The 21,486-nt window shown below is 45.5% G+C and overlaps 1 protein-coding gene across 3 annotated transcripts; it reads right to left on the reverse strand.

The window, feature by feature from the left end:
- Positions 1-4,270: 4,270 nt before the first annotated feature.
- Zfp82 (zinc finger protein 82) lies at positions 4,271-21,060 on the reverse strand. 3 transcript variants are annotated; one of them, NM_177889.5, is made up of 7 exons: positions 21,018-21,060; positions 20,266-20,376; positions 18,222-18,385; positions 16,302-16,387; positions 14,478-14,604; positions 10,466-10,555; positions 4,271-5,756 (listed from the first exon to the last, which is right to left on the reverse strand). In NM_177889.5, the coding sequence occupies exons 4-7, from the start codon at positions 16,308-16,310 to the stop codon at positions 4,390-4,392; spliced, it is 1,593 nt and encodes a 530-aa protein (NP_808557.2). In that variant the 5' UTR covers positions 16,311-16,387; positions 18,222-18,385; positions 20,266-20,376; positions 21,018-21,060; the 3' UTR covers positions 4,271-4,389. The 3 variants fall into 3 exon arrangements, with proteins under 3 accessions (NP_808557.2, NP_001239448.1, NP_001240314.1); NM_001253385.1 differs by lacking the exon at positions 4,271-5,756 and adding an exon at positions 7,478-8,766; NM_001252519.1 differs by lacking the exon at positions 10,466-10,555.
- Positions 21,061-21,486: the final 426 nt, after the last annotated feature.

A 21,486-nucleotide genomic window follows, 5' to 3' on the forward strand; every position in this document is an offset into this window, starting at 1 on the left:
CCGCTGCCTCTGCTTTCTCCCACTGTCCCTTCTAGCCGTTGTGTATATTGGTCTAGTCGTTGGTATTGGCCTTAGGTTTTGTTTTGCAAACTGGAGATGAAGCCAAGACCTCTAAGACTGGAAAGATAATTATGCTTTCTTCTATCACAGTGGTTCTCAACCTGTTGGTCGAGATCCCCCCCCCCCTTGGGGGTCAAATGACCTTTCACAGGGACCACCTAAGACCATCAGAAAACACAGATATTTACATTAGGATTCCTAACAGTAGCAAAATTACAGTTATAAAGTAGTACCGAAAATAATTATATAGCTTGTGGATCACCACAACATGAGGAACTGTATTAATGGGTCGCAGCTTTAGGGAGGTTGAGAACCACTGCTCTAACATTTTCTTGTGTTTGTGCCAGGCCTCATCCGGTCTTCAGGAGACTGAAGCATGCAGACTGCAAATTCAAGATGAATGGAAAAAAAAAAAAAAAAAAGGAGGACATGACTGCTCCCAAGGGATTGAGATCTAAGAGAGAGCACTGGCAGGGGCGTCTGAAAGTAACCAGGGTGGCCATGACTGCCGGACTAAATGGGGCCATGTGAGGGGAGGGGGTGGGGTGTAGGACAGGCTAGAAGCCAAGAGGCCAAGTGCAGCGGGCAAGAGGTAACAAAAGGACCTTGTGCCCAAAATGACTGGGTTATACAGGAATCACAGAAGCTGGGAGATGGGAAGCCCAGGCCTGGGCTACAGAGTTTGGGATAGTGGGGGGCAAGGTATATCAGCCAGGATGTCTCTGTAATAGGTGCTGGGGATGTTGAAAGATCCTCATCGATCCTCTTGTTTCTTTCCAGAGCGCTGTTATTACAGGCATCCGTCAACATTCCCAGCGTTGGGACGTTAGTTTTAGGAACGTGACAATTGAGAGGCTGGTGAGATGGCTTAGTGATTGAGAACCCTTGCGCTCTTGCAGACACAACACATATGATGGTTCCCAAGTGTCTGTAACTTCAGTTGCAGAGGGCTGGTGAGATGGCTCAGTGGGTAAGAGCACCCGACTGCTCTTCCGAAGGTCCGGAGTTCAAATCCCAGCAACCACATGGTGGCTCACAACCACTCACAATGAGATCTGACTCCTTCTTCTGGAGTGTCTGAAGACAGCTACAGTGTACTTACATATTAAAAAAAAAAAAAAGAACAATAAATAAAGGGGTGGATGTAGTGCACACTTGTATGTAGTCAAATATTCATACATGTAAAATAAAAATCTTTTAAAAAAAAGAACATTACATATCTGGTATAGATTTCTTTTCTTTCCTTTTTTAAATTAAATTTTTGAGACAGGATTTCTCTGTGTAGCCCTGGTTGCCCTGGAACTCTCTCTGAAGGCCACGCTAGCTTCAAACTCAGAGATCTACCTGCCTCTGTCTCTCAAGTGCTGAGATTAAAATCGTGAGCCACCATGTTTGGCCTTATGATTTTCTTTTATAAAGGAACATGTTGCTTGGAACAGTAGCTCCCACCTGTAATTCCAATACCTGAGAACTGATGCAAGAAGATTACCAATAATTTGAACCTAGCCTTAGCTATAGTGAGACCCTATCTCAAAAACAGAATGAGATAAAAGAGAAACACAGCAACACATGAAGTAGCAAGTTATCTTGTTTGGTCATAGAGTAGATATGTAAAGACATTCAACTCACTATTAATCAGGAAAATATTAGAATACATATTAGGTTCAGCATAGCTGTACAAGCCTAAAATCTCAGTCTTTGGGAAGTAGAGCTGGAATCAGACGCTCAAGGCCAGCCTGAGTTATATAAGACCCTGTCTCAAAACAACCACCACACACATTCCAGAAATGAGGATAGAAGGAGAGATTTTCCTGGTTGAAGATACTGAAAAAGGATATAAACTGATTTAAAAAAAATAGCCTTGCTTTTTGTTAAACACTTTAGAAAAGTTATACAGAGCAAGAAACATACTGATATTTAAATAAGGCATTTTTTTCAGGCAGTGAAACCTGACACCATGCTGGGATTCCCACACGAGCTTTGGTTACAGCCTGACCTGCAAAGCAGAGCCTTCTCTGTAACAGGGAATGAGAAGGGAGCTCTGTGGTGCAGCCTGAGACACACTGATTTAGATAAAGGGAAACGTCTTCTGCTCTTCTTTTAACAATCAATGTGATCCGAGGAAACACAGCATCTTGTTTATGTGCCATGAAGTAAGGAGAAAAGCTCTATAAAACACACTTTTACGCATTTGGAGAAATAAGCCTTTGTGACAGTGACAGTGCAGAGCTGAAACCCCAGCCCTTGGCAATCAGAGGCGAGAGGGTCAGACCTGTTCAAGAACAGCCTCAGCTGCATAGAGAAGTTTAAGGTTGGTCTTGGATGGGAGAAGAGGAAAACCAAACTAGGACAGAAGGTGACACCTTCTGTATTAACTCCCTTCTGTCAATAAAACATGTAACTTCATGGGGCCGCAGAGATGGCTCAGCAGTTAAGAGCACTGACTGCACTTGCAGAGGTCCTGAGTTCAAATCCCAGCAACCGCATGGTGGCTCACAACCACCCATAATGAGATGATGCCCTCTTCTGGTGTGTCTGAAGACTGCTACAGCGTATTTACATATAATAATAAATATATCTTTTTTTTAAAAATATATATATATAACTTCAAATCACTTGATCACTTGCAGCTAGAATTTTCTTTCTTCTTCTTTTTTTTCTTTTTGGATGTTTCAAGACAGGGTTTCCCAGTGTAGCCATGGCTGTCCTGGACCTCCCTCTTTAGACGAGGCTGGCCTTGAACTCAGAGATTCACCTGCCTCTGGCTCCTGAGTGCTGGGATATAGGCATGTGCCATGATGCCCTGAGCCTTAGAATTTTCTAACAAGGAGTTTATCATTGATGTTTGGTTGTTATGAAATAGGAGGATAAATATTTCATTCTTCATTTATCAACAATGTCCTATTATGCTTTGTGGCAGATCAATTCATTTGAGAAAAGGAAAAAAGGCAGAGAAAAAAGCTCTTAAATGGCTGTGGTGGTCAGATAAAGGACAAAGGCATAGGCACTAGGAGATCCCATGAGCTAACATAGGATACTTTGGTGCGATAAAAAGTACTATAATAGAGTGATTTTAAAAATAGGAATCATTGTTGATGATTAGTTTATTTTTATATTGTCTTTACTAAGTGTTGACTGGGACTGCAGAATATAGACTGTTTTACTATTAGCAAATTGCAAAAAATTTCACACTCTGATTATTCTAATGAGTGGACTAGGGGGATATTCACTGAAAGGCCCTGGGTTCAATCCTCAGTATTGCACCACCACAGCACAATACAAACACACACACACACACACACACACACACACACACACACACACACGATGAGGCAAACCTAGAACTCCAGTGTTCTGGAGACTGAGGTAGGAGGACTTGCAGCTCAAGGTCTGAGCTAAACAGTTAAGTCTCAGCCTAGTCTGGGTTACCTACTGAGACTGCAAAGAACAAAAGCAAACACTTTAAACAAGATTCAGATAGCTAGCGTTCAAGGAGAGATAAATGTTGGAAGGCATTTCTAGATTCACCACACCTGGAATCATTCGTAGGCATTCTCAAGAGTAATCATAGTACGTCACGATCGTAGATCTAGTGTCTTTCAATAATGAGCACATGTTATTTAAGATTACACGGCCAGATGATTCCTCTGTTCTGTATGGTGTCAGCTGAAGTCACTCGGTGGCATTCGGGTGCTGGCTGTTCTGGAAGATCTAAAACTATTCCAATCCAGTCACAAGTCTCAGATGAGCATAGGCGGAAGTGGGTTTCAGCAAAGGTCTCTGCCTGCGTGTGCAGTCTCAGGGCCTCTCCACGTGGTCTCGTCAGGCAGATTTTCCAATATGACAGTTCAAGACTTGTGAAGATGAGATGAGCCCCCCCTCCCCCCCGACAGTAAAGCCTGGGTCCTGACAGGGATACTGACACGCTCTTACTATGCTCTCTTGGGTAACACGGCAGCTGGCATCCAAGAAAAGGATGCGGGCTGCAGGACCTGATGGAGTTTAGAAGAATTTGCAGCCATTTCTTACCAGTCTTAGATCACCATTTCACAAAGGAGGAAAACCACAGAGCAGAGCATCTGAGTGTTTTGCTATAACTGAAGTAAGAAGCAGCGGTGTCATTTTCCCCGCATTTGTTCATATGCAGGGCTGCAGAATAAGCATACAGAAGCATTATAGTGGAGAACAGACTGGGACACAGTGGAACACATTATATTAGTATATTCCTTTAATGATATAAAACCACTTATGCCAGGTCAGTTACATGTATGGATAAGCAAGATTAGCCATAACATTCACAGAATGTTCTAGGAGACGGCTAAGACTTTGTCACACTTTGACAGTATGAACCTTCAGATGATGGGTGAGGTGAGAATGTTGTCTAAAGGCCTTCTTACACTCTTTACACTCATAGGGTTTCTCACCAGAATGGATTCTCAGATGTTGGATAAGAGAAGAATTAAGTCGAAAGGCCTTCCTACATTCTTTGCACTCAAAGGGCTTTTCGCCAGTATGAATACTCTGGTGGAGAGCAAGTTTCTGACGCAATCTGAAAGACTTCCCGCATTCCTTACAAGAGTAAGGCTTCTCCCCGGCATGAACACTCTGATGCTGTGTGAGCTGAGAGAGGAGTCTGAAGGCTTTCCCACAGTCCTTGCAGTCATAGGGTTTAACCCCAATATGGATGCTCTGATGCGAAATAAGCTGTGAGTAGCGACTGAACGCCTTCCAGCACTCCTTGCATTCGTAAGGCTTTTCTCCAGTATGGATTCTGTGATGGAGAATAAGATGGTAGCCCCGACTAAAGGTCTTCCCACACTCAGTGCACTCATAGGGCTTCTCCCCAGTATGACTCCTCTGATGGAGCGTTAGCTGCTGTCGAACTCTAAACGCCTTCCCACAGTCCTTGCACTCATAGGGTTTCTCACCAGTGTGAAGTTTGTGATGTACTCTAAGGCCAGAGCCACACAAAAAGTCTTTCCCACACTCTTTACACTCGTACAGTCTGTCGACGACATTAAGCTTCTGATGGCGAGTGAGGTGCGCCAACTGCCTGAAGGCCTTCCCACACTCCTGACACACATAGGGCTTCTCCCCAGTATGGATCCTCTGATGGAGAGTGAGTTGTCCCCGTACCCTGAAGGCTTTCCCACATTCTCTACACGTGTAGGGCTTCTCGCCGGTGTGAAGCTTCTGATGTGCTCTGAGCTCGGGGCCGTATATGAAAGCTTGCCCACACTCCTTGCATTCATACAGTTTTTCACCAGAATGCAGTCTCTGGTGCCTGGTAAGGTGGGCCGTCTGCCTGAAGGCCATCCCACACTCCTTACATTCATAGGGCTTCTCGCCTGTGTGAATTCTGTGATGAAAAGTGAGCTGCTGGCGGACTCTAAAGGCCTTCCCACATTCATTGCACTCATAGGGTTTCTCCACAAAGTGGATCCTCTGACGTGTAGTTAATGCGCGCTTCTCATAAGAGGACACTCTTTCAGATGTGTGCCTCACTTGACTGAGATACCCCTCCTGAGGGTCCTCTTGTCTTTCCTGTTTTCTTCTCGACTCCCATCCATTTTTTAAAAGGAGGCTCTTTAGGCCACTGTTCCCAATTCTTTCCATTATCTTCCACTGGGATAAATTCATTTCATAAATACCATTTTCTGAGAACACCTGGTTGGTCTCATCCTTAGTTTCCGAATCTGAAAGAAAGCAAGAAAGAAAACACATGCCATTTTTCTTTTTCTAAAGAAGTAAACCTTCTACATTAAAAATAGAAGACAGTGAAGGTAATGGCCAACCAAACTCAAAATAGTCTCATATAATTTAGGGAGCAAAAGGGAATATGAAGCAAATGAGAGCTCATATAGGAGAGAGCAGTAATTGAGCAAATGTTTTAGTTACGGGTTCAGGGACTGAGGCGTGGATCAAAAGTACTGCAGAGCTCCCCCCCCGCCCCCCGACTTATTTATTTATTTAATATGAGTACACTGTAGCTGTCTTCAGACACACCAGAAGAGGGCATCTGATCTCATTACAGATGGCTGTGAGCCACCATGTAGTTACTGGGAATTGAACTCAGGACCTCTGAAAGAGCAGTCAGTGCTCTTAACCACTGAGCCATCTCTCCAGCCCCACTGCAGAGCTTATTACAAACACCATTTTAAGCTGGGCGTGGTGGCACACGTCTCTAATCCCAACATTTGGGAGGCAAAAGGAGGTGGATTTGTGTGAGTTTGAGGCCAGCCTGGTCTACACAGGGAGTTCTAGGACAGCCAGAGCTACACAGTGAGACCTTGTCTCAAAAACACAAAAACAAATAAACAACAACAATAAAAACCCAAATACTGTTTCAATACCACCCAAGCCACCTGGCTAAGACTGTAATTTTCGTCTCCGTTTTCCGTGTTTTGTTTGTATGTGTGATGTGTACTTGTGTGTACTACATACTTTGCACGTGTGTGGGTACACACTGCTGGGGGGCATGTAGAGGCCTGAGCTTGATGTCAGGAGCCACCCTCAATCTATCATTCATCTTACTCCTCAAGACTGGCTCTTTCACACAAATCCAGACTTCACCAATATGGATAGTTTTGCCTTCAGCTTGCTGTAGGTAATACTGTCTCCACCTTCCAACGCTGGAATTACTGGAGGATCGACACACAGCTTCTGGGGTACGATTTCTGGGGTACGATTTCTGGGGTACATTTGTGCAGCAAGCACTTTAATCACTGAACCATCTCCCCACACCAGATTCTCATTTGGGGTGTGGAGGTGGTTCAGTGGTTAAGAGCATTCGCTACTCCTGCAGAGCGGGCTTATTTACTTATTTTATAAGAATGTGTTTTGCCTACGTGTATTTATGGGCACTGTGAACATGCAGAGGTCAGAGGAGGGTGTTGGATCCCCTGGCAAGGGATTTATAGATGTTTGTGATCCATCATGTGGGTTTTGGAAACTGAACCTGTGTGCTCTACAACAGCAACAGTCTAACCACGGAGCCCTGTCTCTTAGTTCCTACCCTTATTTGTCTGAACCTGGAACTTACTTACCAGTTTACATAAACTGGCTAGCCAGCAAGCCCCAGGGACCCTGCACTGAGACAGCAAACACACTGACTTTTAAATAGACGCTGAGACTCTTCTACCCAGGTTCCCTTGCTCACACAGCAAGTGCCTCACCACTGAGCCTTCTCTCCATTCCACGTCTCCATTATCAACAATCTTACACTTCCACGGTTATCACTGGTTCTCCTTCTCTCTTGTAATTTTATGAAAAGTGCTCAAGGTAGAACACAGGTCTTACACAGTTAACACTGAGCCATTCGAGCTTCAGCTTCTGCTACCTGAAAGGCTCCTTAAAGACAGGTGCAATCTTTATTTAGTCCATGCTAAACAGTAAGTTCACAGCATAATAGAGTTTTAGAGTTTGACTCATTTATTTATCATCATTCCATACTTGTTCTGCCCGGATCTCCCATGGTTTACTATGGGTGGTTGAATATTCTCCTCATGAGTCCAAGCTTGTGCTATATGACCACGTGGGACAGAGAGCTCACTCATGCCTCTCCTTTGCATCTGCCTTCTGCTCATCCTTTCCTCTTTCCTTGTGGTACTGGAGGCTTCTTATGTTGTTGTTTCAGCTGGGTCCCCTTCAGTGTCCATTACTTTCCTTAGTCTTTGCGTCACAGTGCAGCCCGGAGGAATGGCTCTCTTTATTACTCCTCTGTTCCATAGACGTTGTTCAGCTGTCCCTTCCTCCCCTTGCTCTGCACTTCTCCACCCCTTCCTTCGTGAGAGAGACCTTTTCTGAATTTTCTGAGGCTGTACCTAGGTACTGTCAGCAAAAGCTCTCGCACATATCTGAATGGGAAGGGCTCGCTGACAAGGCTGCAGTAGCTGCAGACCAGAGGACAGCAAGCCAAGAGCGGGAGTCAGAGGAAAATCCTGTGCTCAACGACCCATGTCAAAGAGAATGAGGGGTTCAATCATTACAGTTGTGGGTCTGTGTAAAAAGCTGAAATCATGAGACTTGTCTACTAAAATTAGAAATAATGAAAACAGCAAGTTCAAAAATTAAAACATATAAATTAGATAACCTTTAGGTCAATAGGAAAAAAGATTTAAAATAGTATCCTTGTTTTTTTTCAAAAACGAAAAGGTAAAAAGAAACTTACAGTGGTGGGTGAGGGTTCCCAGACCTCAGCACTCCAGAGGCTGAGACGAGAGTATGGCAAACTTAGTTAATTCCAGGCGGGGCACTGTCTCAAAACACCATGTATAAAGGGCAAAGAACGTAGCCATGTAGCTCTGTAGGTTTGCCTGAGGTAAGGAGTCCTGGGTTCCACACACAGAACAAAAACCAAAACAACAACAAAAACCAAACCAAAACAACAACTCAAGAACAAACAGAGAAATAACAAATGGCAGGAGACTGTGTCAAGACACACAAAACTAAAGGGAGCAGCAAAGTGAGCACTATTAGAACAGAGACAGCTGGTAATGGATCTTAAAACCTCGCTACAATAGCTGTCCTTCCAGAAAAAGACAACTGACCACCAAGGAGGTATGATACTTAACAGAACCATTTTTCCTTGGTTGTTTGGCTTGGCTTTTGAGACAGGGTTTCATGGAGCAGTGGGTGGCACTGAACTCCTGATCCTCCTGCCTCAACCTGCTAAGTCGGATTACAGGCTTGCACCGTCACGCCTGGCTAAAATAGATCAAATGAAGAACGTGATCAGGCTTGCTATACTCCAAGAAAAACACTTACAAAAGCTTTAGAGAGAGTCCATCTAAATTTAGCTGAGAACCAAGAACCTGGCTCATGACATGACACTTAATAAAGACGGCTGTAAAAGAACACACTGCCCTGAGCATGCTGCCCTGGCATATGCGTTCTTTTAACCTGGAGCTACTATGATCAACAGACGAAAGGCAGGCCTTCCTGGAGCCTCGCTAGCTCACTAAACGGACACCTCAGAGACGAAGATTATCACGAATCTCTTGAGCAGCGTTGGTTTTCTTACGATTTATTTACTTTCATGTCATGTGCATTGGTGTTTTGACTGCATGTATGTATGTCTGTTTGGGGTGTCAGATGCCCTGGGATTGAGTTATAGACAGCTGTGGGCTGCCATGTGGTGCTGCAGATTGAACCCCAGTTCTCTGAAGAGTAGTCAGTGCTCTTAACTGCAGGCCTCCTGAGGAGTTTGTCTGATCCTGAGTAGACAGCACCAGCACTGAGGCAACCCCACACAGCTCTTCCTAAAACAACCTTTACTTTACACTCGTTGCCCAGGACGTACAGCCCCCACCTAACGCCCTCTTCCTTTGTCTTACCTGTCCGTGTATACAATGGCATATAGGGCTAGAGATGGCTCAGCAGCGAAGAGCATGCTGTTTTTAGAGAGGACCTGGGTTCCACTCCTAGCACTCACATGATGGCTCACAACCACTTTCTATGTCTATTTCCAGAAGATACAATGTCCTCTTCTGGCTGCCTTGGGCACCAGACACACATGTGACACACAGACAAACATGCAGGTAAGACAATAATCAGCCTGAGATCTGAAAACATGTCTCCTCCCAAGCATTCTGAATAAGGGGTACTGAGCCTAGTCTAATATTTATTATAGGTTTCTTCAGGAAGTGACTAAAAAATGAATTTTAGAGTGTAGGAGTTGTGGGTGAGGTTTTATTAGTGCCAGACCCTTTGGACCATCTCAGATTTTGTGTTCTCAGAATGGGAATATTATGTTTGCATAGAATATTGCCCTTATGGTCTTATTTTACTGAGAAAATAACATAAAAAATAAGGTACCACCTCTCCATTACTCCAACAAACCAATATGCTGCTCTGATGCCAGCCACAGTGATCATGCGTTCACCCTTTGAAACTGTTAAGTACCAGCCATCTCTTCTATACCTTGCCTGTGCCACTGTGTCTATGCAGGCATAGGAAAGCAAGACGGAATGGAACACTCTCTTCTGACTCCTGCAGGCACCAGGCCTACGGGTGGTGCACATACATACATGCAGGTGAAACACTCATATCCATTTATAAAATAAATAACTCCTTTAAAAAGTTAAATGTTGTGAGGAAAGGCGAAGACAGAACGCTTCCCTGGCTGTAACCGTAAAAGCCTCCCTGGGCTGATGGTTAACGGGACAGTAGAACACTTGCCTAGAGCAAGAGACCAGGTTCCGTCTCAGCACCACGAGTGGGGCGAAAGGTCACAAACCTGGCAAAGCTGTCTGAGGTCCCAGCACTCTGCTCTCCCCTGCTGGCTCGTCCCCACCGCTCTCTTACCAGCCACCATTCCGCTTTCCCGTTATGTGCAGCAACTGTGCTGACAGTGACTATCAGAAGGGTTGCCTCAATGCTTGCCCAAGCGACAAACAGTTCCTACCTGGACATGGTTTTCTTTGCCTCACAACCTTCCAGGGCTCTTTCCCTTGCTCCAGTAAGGAAATCACATCTGGCTTAGAAATGAAGCATCCTGCTTAGAAGGAAAGAAACATGAGGTAATGAGAAAATTCAAATTGTCTTTGGCTCATTTTAGTGAAATGTGTTACAAGGTATAGGTCAGCATGAAAATCGATGAAGTCCTTAAAGAAGGTAGACAGTTTAGGGACATTCCCATTACGGTTACCAAAGAACTCTAGTGTGGCAATGGGCAACCTACTCCTACGCTTCAGCTTCTCTATATGTAAAATAGCAATGGTAAGAGTGCCTACAGTCGGGGCTGGAGAGATGGCTCCGTGGTTAAGAGCACATGCTCTGGCGGAGGACTAAGTTCAGTTCCCAGATCCCACAACTCTTATCAGCCTGTACCTCTAACTCCAGGGGAATCTGCCACCCTCTTCTGGCTTCCTCAGGTACTGCAGTCACACGCACACACCAAAACACACAGACATGTATTGAAAAAAAAATCATTAAAAAATTGTTTATTATAGCTGGCTAGGGTGGATCATGCCTGCAATTCCAGCACTTGGAAGTCTAAGGAAGGAAGATGCAAAAGTTGAATTTGAGGTCAGCTGGAGATACAGAGATGCTGTTTCAATAATAATTATACTAAAATGTGCCCGGTGTGGTGGCGCACACCTTTAATCCCAGCACTTGGGAGGCAGAGGCAGGTGGATTTCTGAGTTTGAGGCCAGCCTGGTCTACAAAGTGAGTTCCAGTCAGGGCTATACAGAGAAACCCTGTCTCGAAAAACCAAAAAAAAAAAAAGTCTATTTCATGGGATCATTGTAATTATATGAAAATATATTTATACCTAAGCACTACCTAAGTGAACTATGACTAGTCCATTAGATATTAATATTATTACTTTGCTGAAAGGAAAGCAATTAGTTTCTTAAGAGACATTTACTGATTTTTTTTTGCTTTGTGTGGGTGTTTGTATATCTATTCTATTGTGTCTGGTATGGTACATGCACTGGTTAGTGTGGGTGTGTGCATGTTTGTGCATATATGCATATGGAGACCAGAGATTGACAGCACTTGCCTTTCTTTAACCGCTCTCTTTCACTTTATTATTTATATGTGTTTGTATATGTGCGTGTGCATGTGTGTACATGTGTGTGTGCACGTGTGTGTGTGTGTTCAGAGAGTAACTTTCAGGAGCTCAGTCTCTCCTTTCAGCTGGACAAGGCAGGGTCTCTCTTGTTTCTGCTGTGCTGTGATCCAGGCTGGTTCACAAGCTACCGGGTAATTCTCCTGTCTCCACCTCCCATCTCACCATGGGAGGGACATAGATTCATGCCACTGCATCCAGTTTTGCTATATAAGATCCAGGAACTGAATTCGGGTGGCTGGGCTTATGTTTTTACTACTTCTAACCACTGAGCTATTTCTTTGGCCTTCCAACTTATTTTCTGAAATAAGGACCTTCATTAAACTTAAAGGTCACTGGTGTGGCTAGGCTGACTGGCCAATAAGCACTGTGTCCTGACCCAAGACCTGGGTTGCAGAAGTGTGAGACCAGCAATGTCTTTGCCCATGGGTCCTGAGCATCCCAACACAGGCACTCATGCTTGAAGGCAAACACTGGTCTGACTGAACCATGATCCCAGCCTCACTTACTTCTATTTCTTATACATATAAATATATATATATATATGTGTGTGTGTGTATGTACATACCAAATATACATACCATATATATACACATACCAAATATACACACTATAGATAGACAGATAGACATATATATATGTGTGTGTGTGTGTGTGTGTGTGTGTGTATATATTTGGTTTTTCAAGACAGGGTTTCTCTGTATAGCCCTGGCTGTCCTGGACCTCACTCACACTTTTCAATCAAGCCTGATGACCTGAGTCAGTCCCCAGGGCCCACATGGTGGGGGAGAACCCTCTGATCTCCACACATCACTGCATAGACATGGCTCCCTCCCCATGTACATAAACAAAGATTTGAAAAGTAAAATCTGAGCCAGGCCATGATGGTGCACACAGAACATAGAGCCAAGCAGATCTATGTGAGTTCAAGACTAGCCTGGTCTACAGAGTGAGTTCCAGGACAGCCAAGGCTACACAGAGAAACCCTGTCTCGAAAAACAAACAAAAGACAAAACAATTTGTTTTCTTTGCTATGGCAAGGCTATTATTCACCCGCATTTAAAATCTAGCTCCCAGCTGGCCCTGTCGCTCATCTGCTGTGAGGTGGCATGGATGCAGGGGTGATGCTCCCTCCACTAACCCTCCACCACTCACAACCTGGGGCAGTTAGGAGGATGGGCCCTGCCTGGGCAACACAGTGGAGCTGGCCCTGATGGCACAGGCATGGTGAGCCAGCCCTAAGGGTGTGAGGGTGGAGAGCTGGCCCAGCCCCTGGACGGCAGCAGTACTTGGGAGAGCAGGCCCCACTCCTTGACTGGGCAGCACAGTAAAGCTGACTCTGGAGAAGTGGATGACGGTGAGCTGGCTCTTAGGGAGAGCTGACCCTGCCTCCTGCGGACAGCAGCATGGGGTGGCCTAGCTGGAGAGCTCCCCCTGGTGGTGTGGAGAGGGAAGAGCCAGTGGGCTGACCAGCCCAGCTACTACCCAGGCTCAAATCCAGGGCTCTGAGTTGGCCCACTCCAAAATGTAGCTCATCTGCGAATGGTTGGGACCCATGAAAGGGCCAATCCTGCTAATCCAAAGATACAGGATCTCCACGACACAGGGCAGCAACAGGATAAACTGACAGAGTCCCTCTCAGTGAGGATCCAATACTGATGGTGTAACAGTGCCAGAGATCTCAGACCAGACCAATGACTCATTGCAACGACCATTTACAAGTGAGATGTGTGGACCGAGGGATATACTGTGGGACACACTGTGACACTGCACGGCGGGATGTTTTCTATACTTTGGTTTAGTGTGTGTAGTGGTTTGTGTTCTCATGCTAATTATGCTACCCAAAAACCTGCTTGCAGTGTCCGGCCGGCACTTAGGACTAAAGGAAGCCTGTACCTAGTTGGTTTTTGACTTGTTAATAAAGTTACCAGAGGCCAAGGGCTGGGCAGGGAGACAGAGGCAGGACTTTTAGGATTCCTGGGGAGGGACTGAGGAAAGAGGAAGAGAGGAGTCTACCATGATGAGGGTATAAGAGATGGACTATGCCAGAAGGTGCAGGAGGGAGACACAGCCAACATGTAGGTGCAGGAGGAAAGCGGCCCCAGGAGGGCTGCCCAGCACGGTCCAGGGCAGCAAAGATGAAATATAGATTTAGGAATATCGGGGGGTGGGGGGGGAGCTGGAGAGATGGCTCAGTGGTTAAGAGCACTGACTGCTCTTCCAGAGGTCCTGAGTTCAAATCCCAGCAACCACATGGTGGCTCACAACCATCTGTAATGGGATCTGATGCCCTCTTCTGGGGTATCTGAAGACAGCTACAGTGTACTTACATATAATAAATAAATCTTAAAAAAAAAAAAAAAAAGATGAGATGGCGTGGGGTAAGGGCACTTACTCCCAACCTGAGTTCATTCCAGAATGCATACAGTGTAAGAAGAGAACCAATTTTCAAATGTCCTCTGACCTCCACATGCTTGCTACAATACATGCATGCCCTCCCCCAAACACTCACAGTAGATAGATAGATACATGGAGATATAAACAATAAAGAGATAGAGAGATAGATACATGCAAAATCGAATAGTTTCTTCTTTTTTTTTTTTTTTTTTTTTGGTTTTTTGAGACAGGGTTTCTCTGTATAGCTCTGGCTGTCCTGGAACTCACTCTGTAGACCAGGCTGGCCTCGAACTCAGAAATCCGCCTTCCTCTACCTCCCAAGTGCTGGGATTAAAGGCGTGCACCACCATGCCCGGCTCGAATAGTTTCTTGAAAGCTGTTGTGGACATTTCCAGAGGGCATGGCTATTGCAGAGAATACAACGTTGCTAGAGACACAAGCTTACCTAGCGAGGCCACATTGTGGTAGTTCTCCATCATCACATCCTTGTACAAATTCCTCTGTTCTAAGTCCAGGGACTCCCACTCCTCCTGCGAGAAGGCTATGGACACATCACTGAACACCACTGACACCTGGATGACAAACCACTGTTACAGCTAAAGCAGAAAAGAGACTTTAAAGCACTTTTAAAGCATCGTTTATGGAGGAAGTATGAAAGAGGCACTGTGGGAAGTGTCCCATGGAGCTCATTCATCACTATGTCGCCCAGACTGGTCTCACAGGCTCCAGCTGCTTCTACCTCCAAAATGTTGGATTTAAAAGCATGCACTACCATGGCTCACAAGTGGGCCAGTGCAGTCAGCAAAACTGCCAGAGCTGAAGGTTACACGGTAGAAAACTGGGGGTCCTGAAGCAACATCCTAATATGCTCAAGAGGATCCTGTTGCTACTTTTCTCCTCCTCCTCTTCTCCTCTAACTTCCATCCTCTCTCCTATATTTTTCAGACAGGAATCCTGGTTGTGAGCCATCACGTTCAGCTGCTATATACTTTGCATAGGTCAGTCTGTCTGGAAAAGAGTAGACTGGTGCAGCTGAACCTGCCTCTGGTTCCAGCGCATGAGAGGCACGATGACTGTGTGCTGCTTGGTCTCTGTCAATCTGACAGAAGCTAGAGTCACCTGGGAATGGAGAGCCTCAATTAAGATACTGTCTCTAGGGAGACGTGGCTCAGTGGTTAAGAGCACTGACTGCTCTTCTGAAGGTCCTGAGTTCAAATTCCAGCAACCACATGGTGGCTCTCAACCATCTGTAATGGGATCTGACGCCCTCTTCTGGTGTGTCTGAAGACAGCTAAAGTGTACTCACATACATACATGTAATAAATAAGTAAAATCTTTAAAAAGAAAAAAGAAATAAAAGAAACTGACTCTATCACACTAGTCAGAGCATGTCTACAGGACATTTTCTTTCTTTCTTTCTTTCTTTCTTTCTTTCTTTCTTTCTTCCTTCCTTTCTTTCTTTCTTTCTTTCTTTAAAGATTTATTTATTATTATATGTAAGTACACTGCATCTGACTTCAGACACACCAGAAGAGGGCGTCAGATCTCATTACGGGTGGTTGTGAGCCACCATGTGGTTGCTGGAATTTGAACTTAGGACCTTCAGAAGAGCAGTCAGTGCTCTTACCTGCTGAGCCATCTCTCCAGCCCTACAGGACATTTTCTTGATTGATGTGGGAGCATTCAGCCCACTGCAGGTGACACAGCCCTGGTCAGGAGGTCCTGGGTTGTTGTACAAGAAAGGTGACTGAGCAAGCCACGAGGAGCAAACCAGTAAGCTCTCCTCTATGGTCGGTACCTCCGTCCTTGCCTTCCCTTCATAATGGACTGCAAGCTGTAAAATGAAATAAATAAGCCCTTCCTTCCCTCTATTGCTCTCTGGTCATGGTGTTTATCACAGCAACAGAGAGCTGCTAGGACAGATGTGATGAACACTGCAGGCGAGGGTCAAGAGTGAGAGACTAGGGAAGGATACAGAGAGAATACCTGTGTATTGTATGGATGCATCACCTGTCAATTAAAAAGCCTATGGCCTATGGCTTAGGCAGGAAATAGAGGTGGGACATCCAGGAAGAGAAAGGATTCTGGGATAGAGCCAGGTGCAGGGAGATCTGCCTAGGAAGACATGAGGAGACCGGCACATGGTACCTGAGCCACATGGCAGGATGTAGGTTAAAACAAATGGGTTATTTTTATTTCTCATCTAGTCAGAGAAGAGCCCAGCTATCTGGCAGTGTTTCCAGAAAAAGAACATGAACAGTTAACTCACACGGGCCATGGTTTAGAAACCCAACAGCTGCTCAGTCTTCCTTGGAGTTTATTTCTCGGAAGAAGCAGAGTCCACGGAGGCCAGGGCTGGGGGAGGAAAACGAGTCCGTGAGATTTTGCCTCACAAGTCCCCAGTGACATCTCCATCTACAGCCACGTCATCCTGCCCAGTCTCCTTCAGTTTCAAAAGCATGGCTGGATTCACCAGACTTACTGAGAGAAAGTCCCAAGAGCCAGGGCTGGCAGCCACGACCACTGGGAATCTGTTTCTCAGCGTCTCCACAGCCAAGCGGACTTATAAACTGCCCTGATCCTCCTGCCTCCACCTGCAGATATTACAGGCATGCACAACTGTTCCTAATTTTGATGAGTGTTTTATATCTTATATTGTATCGTCAGGGTTGCTATTTAGTATATTTATGCCGCTGATCAGAAAACCCACAATAAAAGAAATTAAATCAAAGTGTCGACACTGGGAGTTCGGAAGTATCATAGCTATATGTGGAAGCCTTAATCCCCTGACACAGCCAGCTCTCAATGAGGCCTAGCCCCAGCTTGCGAACCCCAGAGTCCCTGCTCCAATTACAGAGCCTTCACCTTCATGAATCACTGGAAAACAGAAAAGATATCAAACTACCAGGATATAAAATCTCACTTCAAGAGTATCAATGCTCACATTATCAAGAATATGAGGAAATGGACATTCTAGCCCCTATGCCATGGATCCAATTTAAAAGTACCCACAAGTAGCATTTAATCCAGGCAAACTGTATGACTCAGAAATTCTACTCTAGGGACTAAAGAAAATAATTATATATATGCTCATTGTGATGGATGGTATATGGTTGGCCCAGGGAGTGGGACTATTTGGAGGTGTGGCCTTATTGGAGTAGGTGTGTCACTGTGGGCATGGACTTTAAGATCCTTTTCCTAGCTGCCTGGAAGCCAGTCTTCTAGCAGCCTCCAGATGAAGATGTAGAACTTCAACATCTTCCAGAATGGCCCTTCCTTCACCATGCCTGCCTGGATGCTGCCATGTCCCTGCCTTGATGATAATGGACTGAATCTCTGAACCTGTAAGCCAGCCCCAATTAAATGCTGTCCCTCTAAGAGTTGCTTTGGGGGTCTGGAGAGATGGCTCAGCAGTTAGGAGCACTGACTGCTCTTCCAGAGGTCCTGAGTTCAATTCCCAGCAACCACATGGTGGCTCACAACCATCCGTAATGAGATCTGATGTCCTCTTCTGGTGTGTCTGAAGACAGCTACAGTGTACTTACATATAATAAATAAATATTTGGGCCAGAGTGAGAAGAAAGAAATAAGAGTTGCCTTGGTCATGGTAACTGTTCTAGCAGTAAAACCCTAACTATGACACTCATCAAAGATGCACATCAAAGTATGCTGACAGGGCTGGAGGGGTGGCTCGGCTAGTAAAGATACTTCCTCGCAAGACTGATGACCTGGGTTCATCCCTAGAGCCCACATGGAAGAAGAGAATGAGTCCCACAAATTGTACATGCAATCTGTGGGAGGGACACATTAACAAACACACACCTATAAATAAATACCTACATATACATACATACATACATGCACACACACACACAAGCAAGCAGGCAAGGGGGTACACTGAAAGACATTGTCCATAACAGAAAAAAACTTGTAAAAAACAGATATCCTTCAATAGGAAAGAGACTAAGTAATACAGCATCAACAGGGATCCCATCACAGATGGTGTGAGCCACCGTTGCAGGGAATTGAACTCAGGACCTCTGGAAGAGCAGTCAGTGGGCTTAACCATTGAGTCATCTCTCCAGCTCGTGACACATATCTTTAAGTGTCAAGATAGAACTGTGTTTGCTTCATACTGCTAAGTTACAAATTCAGGTAACTACACGTTGGACTGTCACTCGGTACTTACCTGTATTATTGCGTGTATATGAATGTGGTGTGTGGCTACACAGATGCCACAGCACACATGTGGAAATAGGAGGAAAACTCGCAGGAGTCGCTGGATCAAACTCAAGCTCTCAGGCTGGACAGCAAGCTCCTCCACCCACTGAGCCATTTACCTGGCCATCATTCCTTAACAAAAACAAGCAAACCAAAAATAAAACCTGGGAATGAGGACTAAAGAAATGGCTCAACAGTTAAGAGTATATATGGCAGCCAGGAGGTGGTGGCATACACCTCTAAGCCAGCACTCAGGAGGCAGGGGCAGATGGATCTCTGAGATAGAATTATAGAGCAGGATAGTCTGGTCTACAAAGTGAATTCCAGGACAGCCAGGGCTACACAGAGAAACTGTATCAAAAAAATAAAACAAGGGGGCTGGAGAGATGGCTCAGCTGTTAAGAGCACTTACTGCTCTTCCAGAGGTCCTGGGTTCAATTCCCAGTAAGTACATGAGGGCTCACAAACATCTGTAACGGGATCTGATACCCTTTTCTGGTGTGTCTGAACACAGCAACTGTTCTTACATACATAAAATAAATAAATCTTTAAAAAAATAACAAAACAAACAAAAACGAGTGTATAGTGCTCTTATAGAGGATCCCAGTTCAATTCCCAGCACCTATCTGAAAGTGGCTCATAACTACGCTAAACTTCAGTCCAGGAGGATCCCATCCCTGCCTCTGGTCTCTGGGCACCAGAACTTACATGTACATACATGTAAGTAAATAAATGATAAAAGATGTACAGAGAATCCTTTATAAAAATAGGAAGGGAGGGGGGTGGCTCACGATCTGCAAAGCAATCTCATGCCGTCTTCTGGCACATAGGTGTATAGTCAGACAGAGCATTCACATACATTAAATAAATATTCTTTTAAAGATTTATTTATTATATATACAGTGTTCCACCTGAATGTATGCCTGCAGGCTAGAAGAGTGCACCACATCTCACTGTAGATGTCTTCAGACACACCAGAAGAGGATGTCGGATCCCATTACAGATGGTTGTAAGCCACCATGTGGGTGCTGGGAATTGAACTCAGGACCTCTGGGAGAGCAGCCAGTGCTCTTAAGCACTGAGCCATCTCTCCAGCCCAATAAATAAATCTAAAAGGAAAGGAAAGGATGTGGGACACTAGGAGGAAGAGAGGATTCAGGGAAATAGTGAGAGAATAAAAGGTGGCACAGAGAGAGGCTCTGAGAGAGACACTGGGAGAGACATTAAAGAAGAAGCAGGTCGACACTGAGGAAAGGTAAACTAACCAATTAGTAGACATAGAATAGTTTGAATGGGTTAAATAAACTACAAGCTAGTCTTGAAGCAAGGCATTTAATAATACATAATTAGTCCCAGAGTTGTCATTTTGGGAGCAGAGGCTGGAAGGATAAACGGATTTTTTTTAAAGACTTTTTTATGTATGTGAGTGCACTATAGCTGTCTTCAGACACACCAGAAGAAGGCATTAGATCCCATTACAGATGGTTGTGAGCCACCATGTGGTGGCTGGGAATTGAACTCAGGACCTCTGGAAGAGTGTTCTTAACCGCTGAGCCATCTTTCCAGCCCCCCCCTTTTTTTTTTTACAAAAATAAATCTTAAAAATAAATGTACATCACAATTAAGTAGATACCCATACACACCACTCCCTTGGTGTTGGAATCACCCCTAATCACCACATTAACAAACAGCTGCTGTTTACTAAGCATTTGGTATTTATGAATATCAGCAACTGTTCTAAGAGCTCTACAGCATAGTATTAAAAATAAAACCCAGCTATAAAAATAAAGCCCGATCTCCTTGGAGGGAGGGTTGTCGTCCTGTCCCCCCCCCCCAAAAAAAAAAACACTGAAAAGCGGATACGTATGTACGTACAGGCACTGGGTGGTGTAAGGAGTCAGGCTCTGTTTCTAAGAACCAGACATTTAAAAATAACAAATGTTCTGATCCACTAAAAAATTAAAGTGCCTTTCACAGATCCAAGAGGTAAGATTGACCCCCCCTGACCTTACCTTTTAAACAGGCAACAGCGATTTATCCCTCCCCTTCCTGTGAGCACTTAAAGGCAGGCTGGAGTAGGAGCGAATGTTAACGTCCAAACTTTTCTCGGAGCCTTGTCCAGCCTAGTTAAATCAAAGCACAAGACACAACCAATCGGTCACCACCACCCATCACTCACACCCGGGAGCGAGTTCAGCTGTCCTGCCCTGGTACCTAAGAAAGGCCAGGGCGGCAGATGGCCAGGAAGTTTACAATAGCTCCCTAGGTGGATCGCACACAGCCTGTCCAGCGAGTGACTGTATCTGAGCACGTGTGGCGTGTTGGGGGTAACCCCAGGGAACCAGCCAAGGGTGTGTGTGTTGGGGATCGGGGACCATCTTTCAGACCCCTCTCAAGACCCGGAGCTCTTTGCTTTGTTTACTGGGAGTCTTGTGTGTTGCTCAGGTGAATGGCTGGGGAACCATTCCTCTTTGGGACTGATGTGGCTACACCGCAGCCGAGCCTGGGGCCAGAATCACACACACCAGGACCTCGGCAACCTCGCTCACACAACCGCTCTGCACCCCATTCACTCGCACAAATGCCATCACGCCGTGGCTTCCGGGCCGCACTCAGTCGCGGTGGCTGCCACCCCGACGCCCTGCCACGCCCAGCAGGCACAGCTCGCCACTGTGGTCCCCACGCAGCAAGCCGAGGCGCGGACCCAGTATGAGGGGCGCGGGGCCTCCCTGTCCCCGCCCTTACCCCCTGCTCCCTGCAGCACCTTCACTAAGTTCACGGAACTGGGACCCAGGCTCGGCTCAGTTGCCCCGCCCCACGCGCTGAGGTGACAGTGGCTGCATCTCCAGACCCCCGAGAGCCTACAGGGCGTTGCGCGGGGACTGCTGGGAGGGACAGCCGCACGCACCGCGTGCGCATGCGCCACACTCACTGTGTGCTCCGTTTGGGACCAGGACAGGGAGAGGAGCAGAACCTCAACTCTGATTAAGTATTTGAGGAAAATCGGATTTTCGTTTGGAGATTTGTGCATTTGATATAGTCATGTTTGTTGTGGAGGTGACTGCAAATGACTACGTCTTAGAATAAGATTTTAAAGGACATTCCTATCATGTAGTTTGCTTTTACCCAGGTTCTTAAGATTTTCTTCTTTCTTAACCAGGATTTTTTTTTTTTTTTTGGAGAGACAGGGTTTCTCTGTGTAGTCCTGGTTGTCCTGGAACTCACTCAGTAGA

The sequence above is a fragment of the Mus musculus genome, chromosome 7 (assembly GCF_000001635.26).
Source record: "Mus musculus strain C57BL/6J chromosome 7, GRCm38.p6 C57BL/6J".
NCBI lineage: Eukaryota > Metazoa > Chordata > Mammalia > Rodentia > Muridae > Mus > Mus musculus.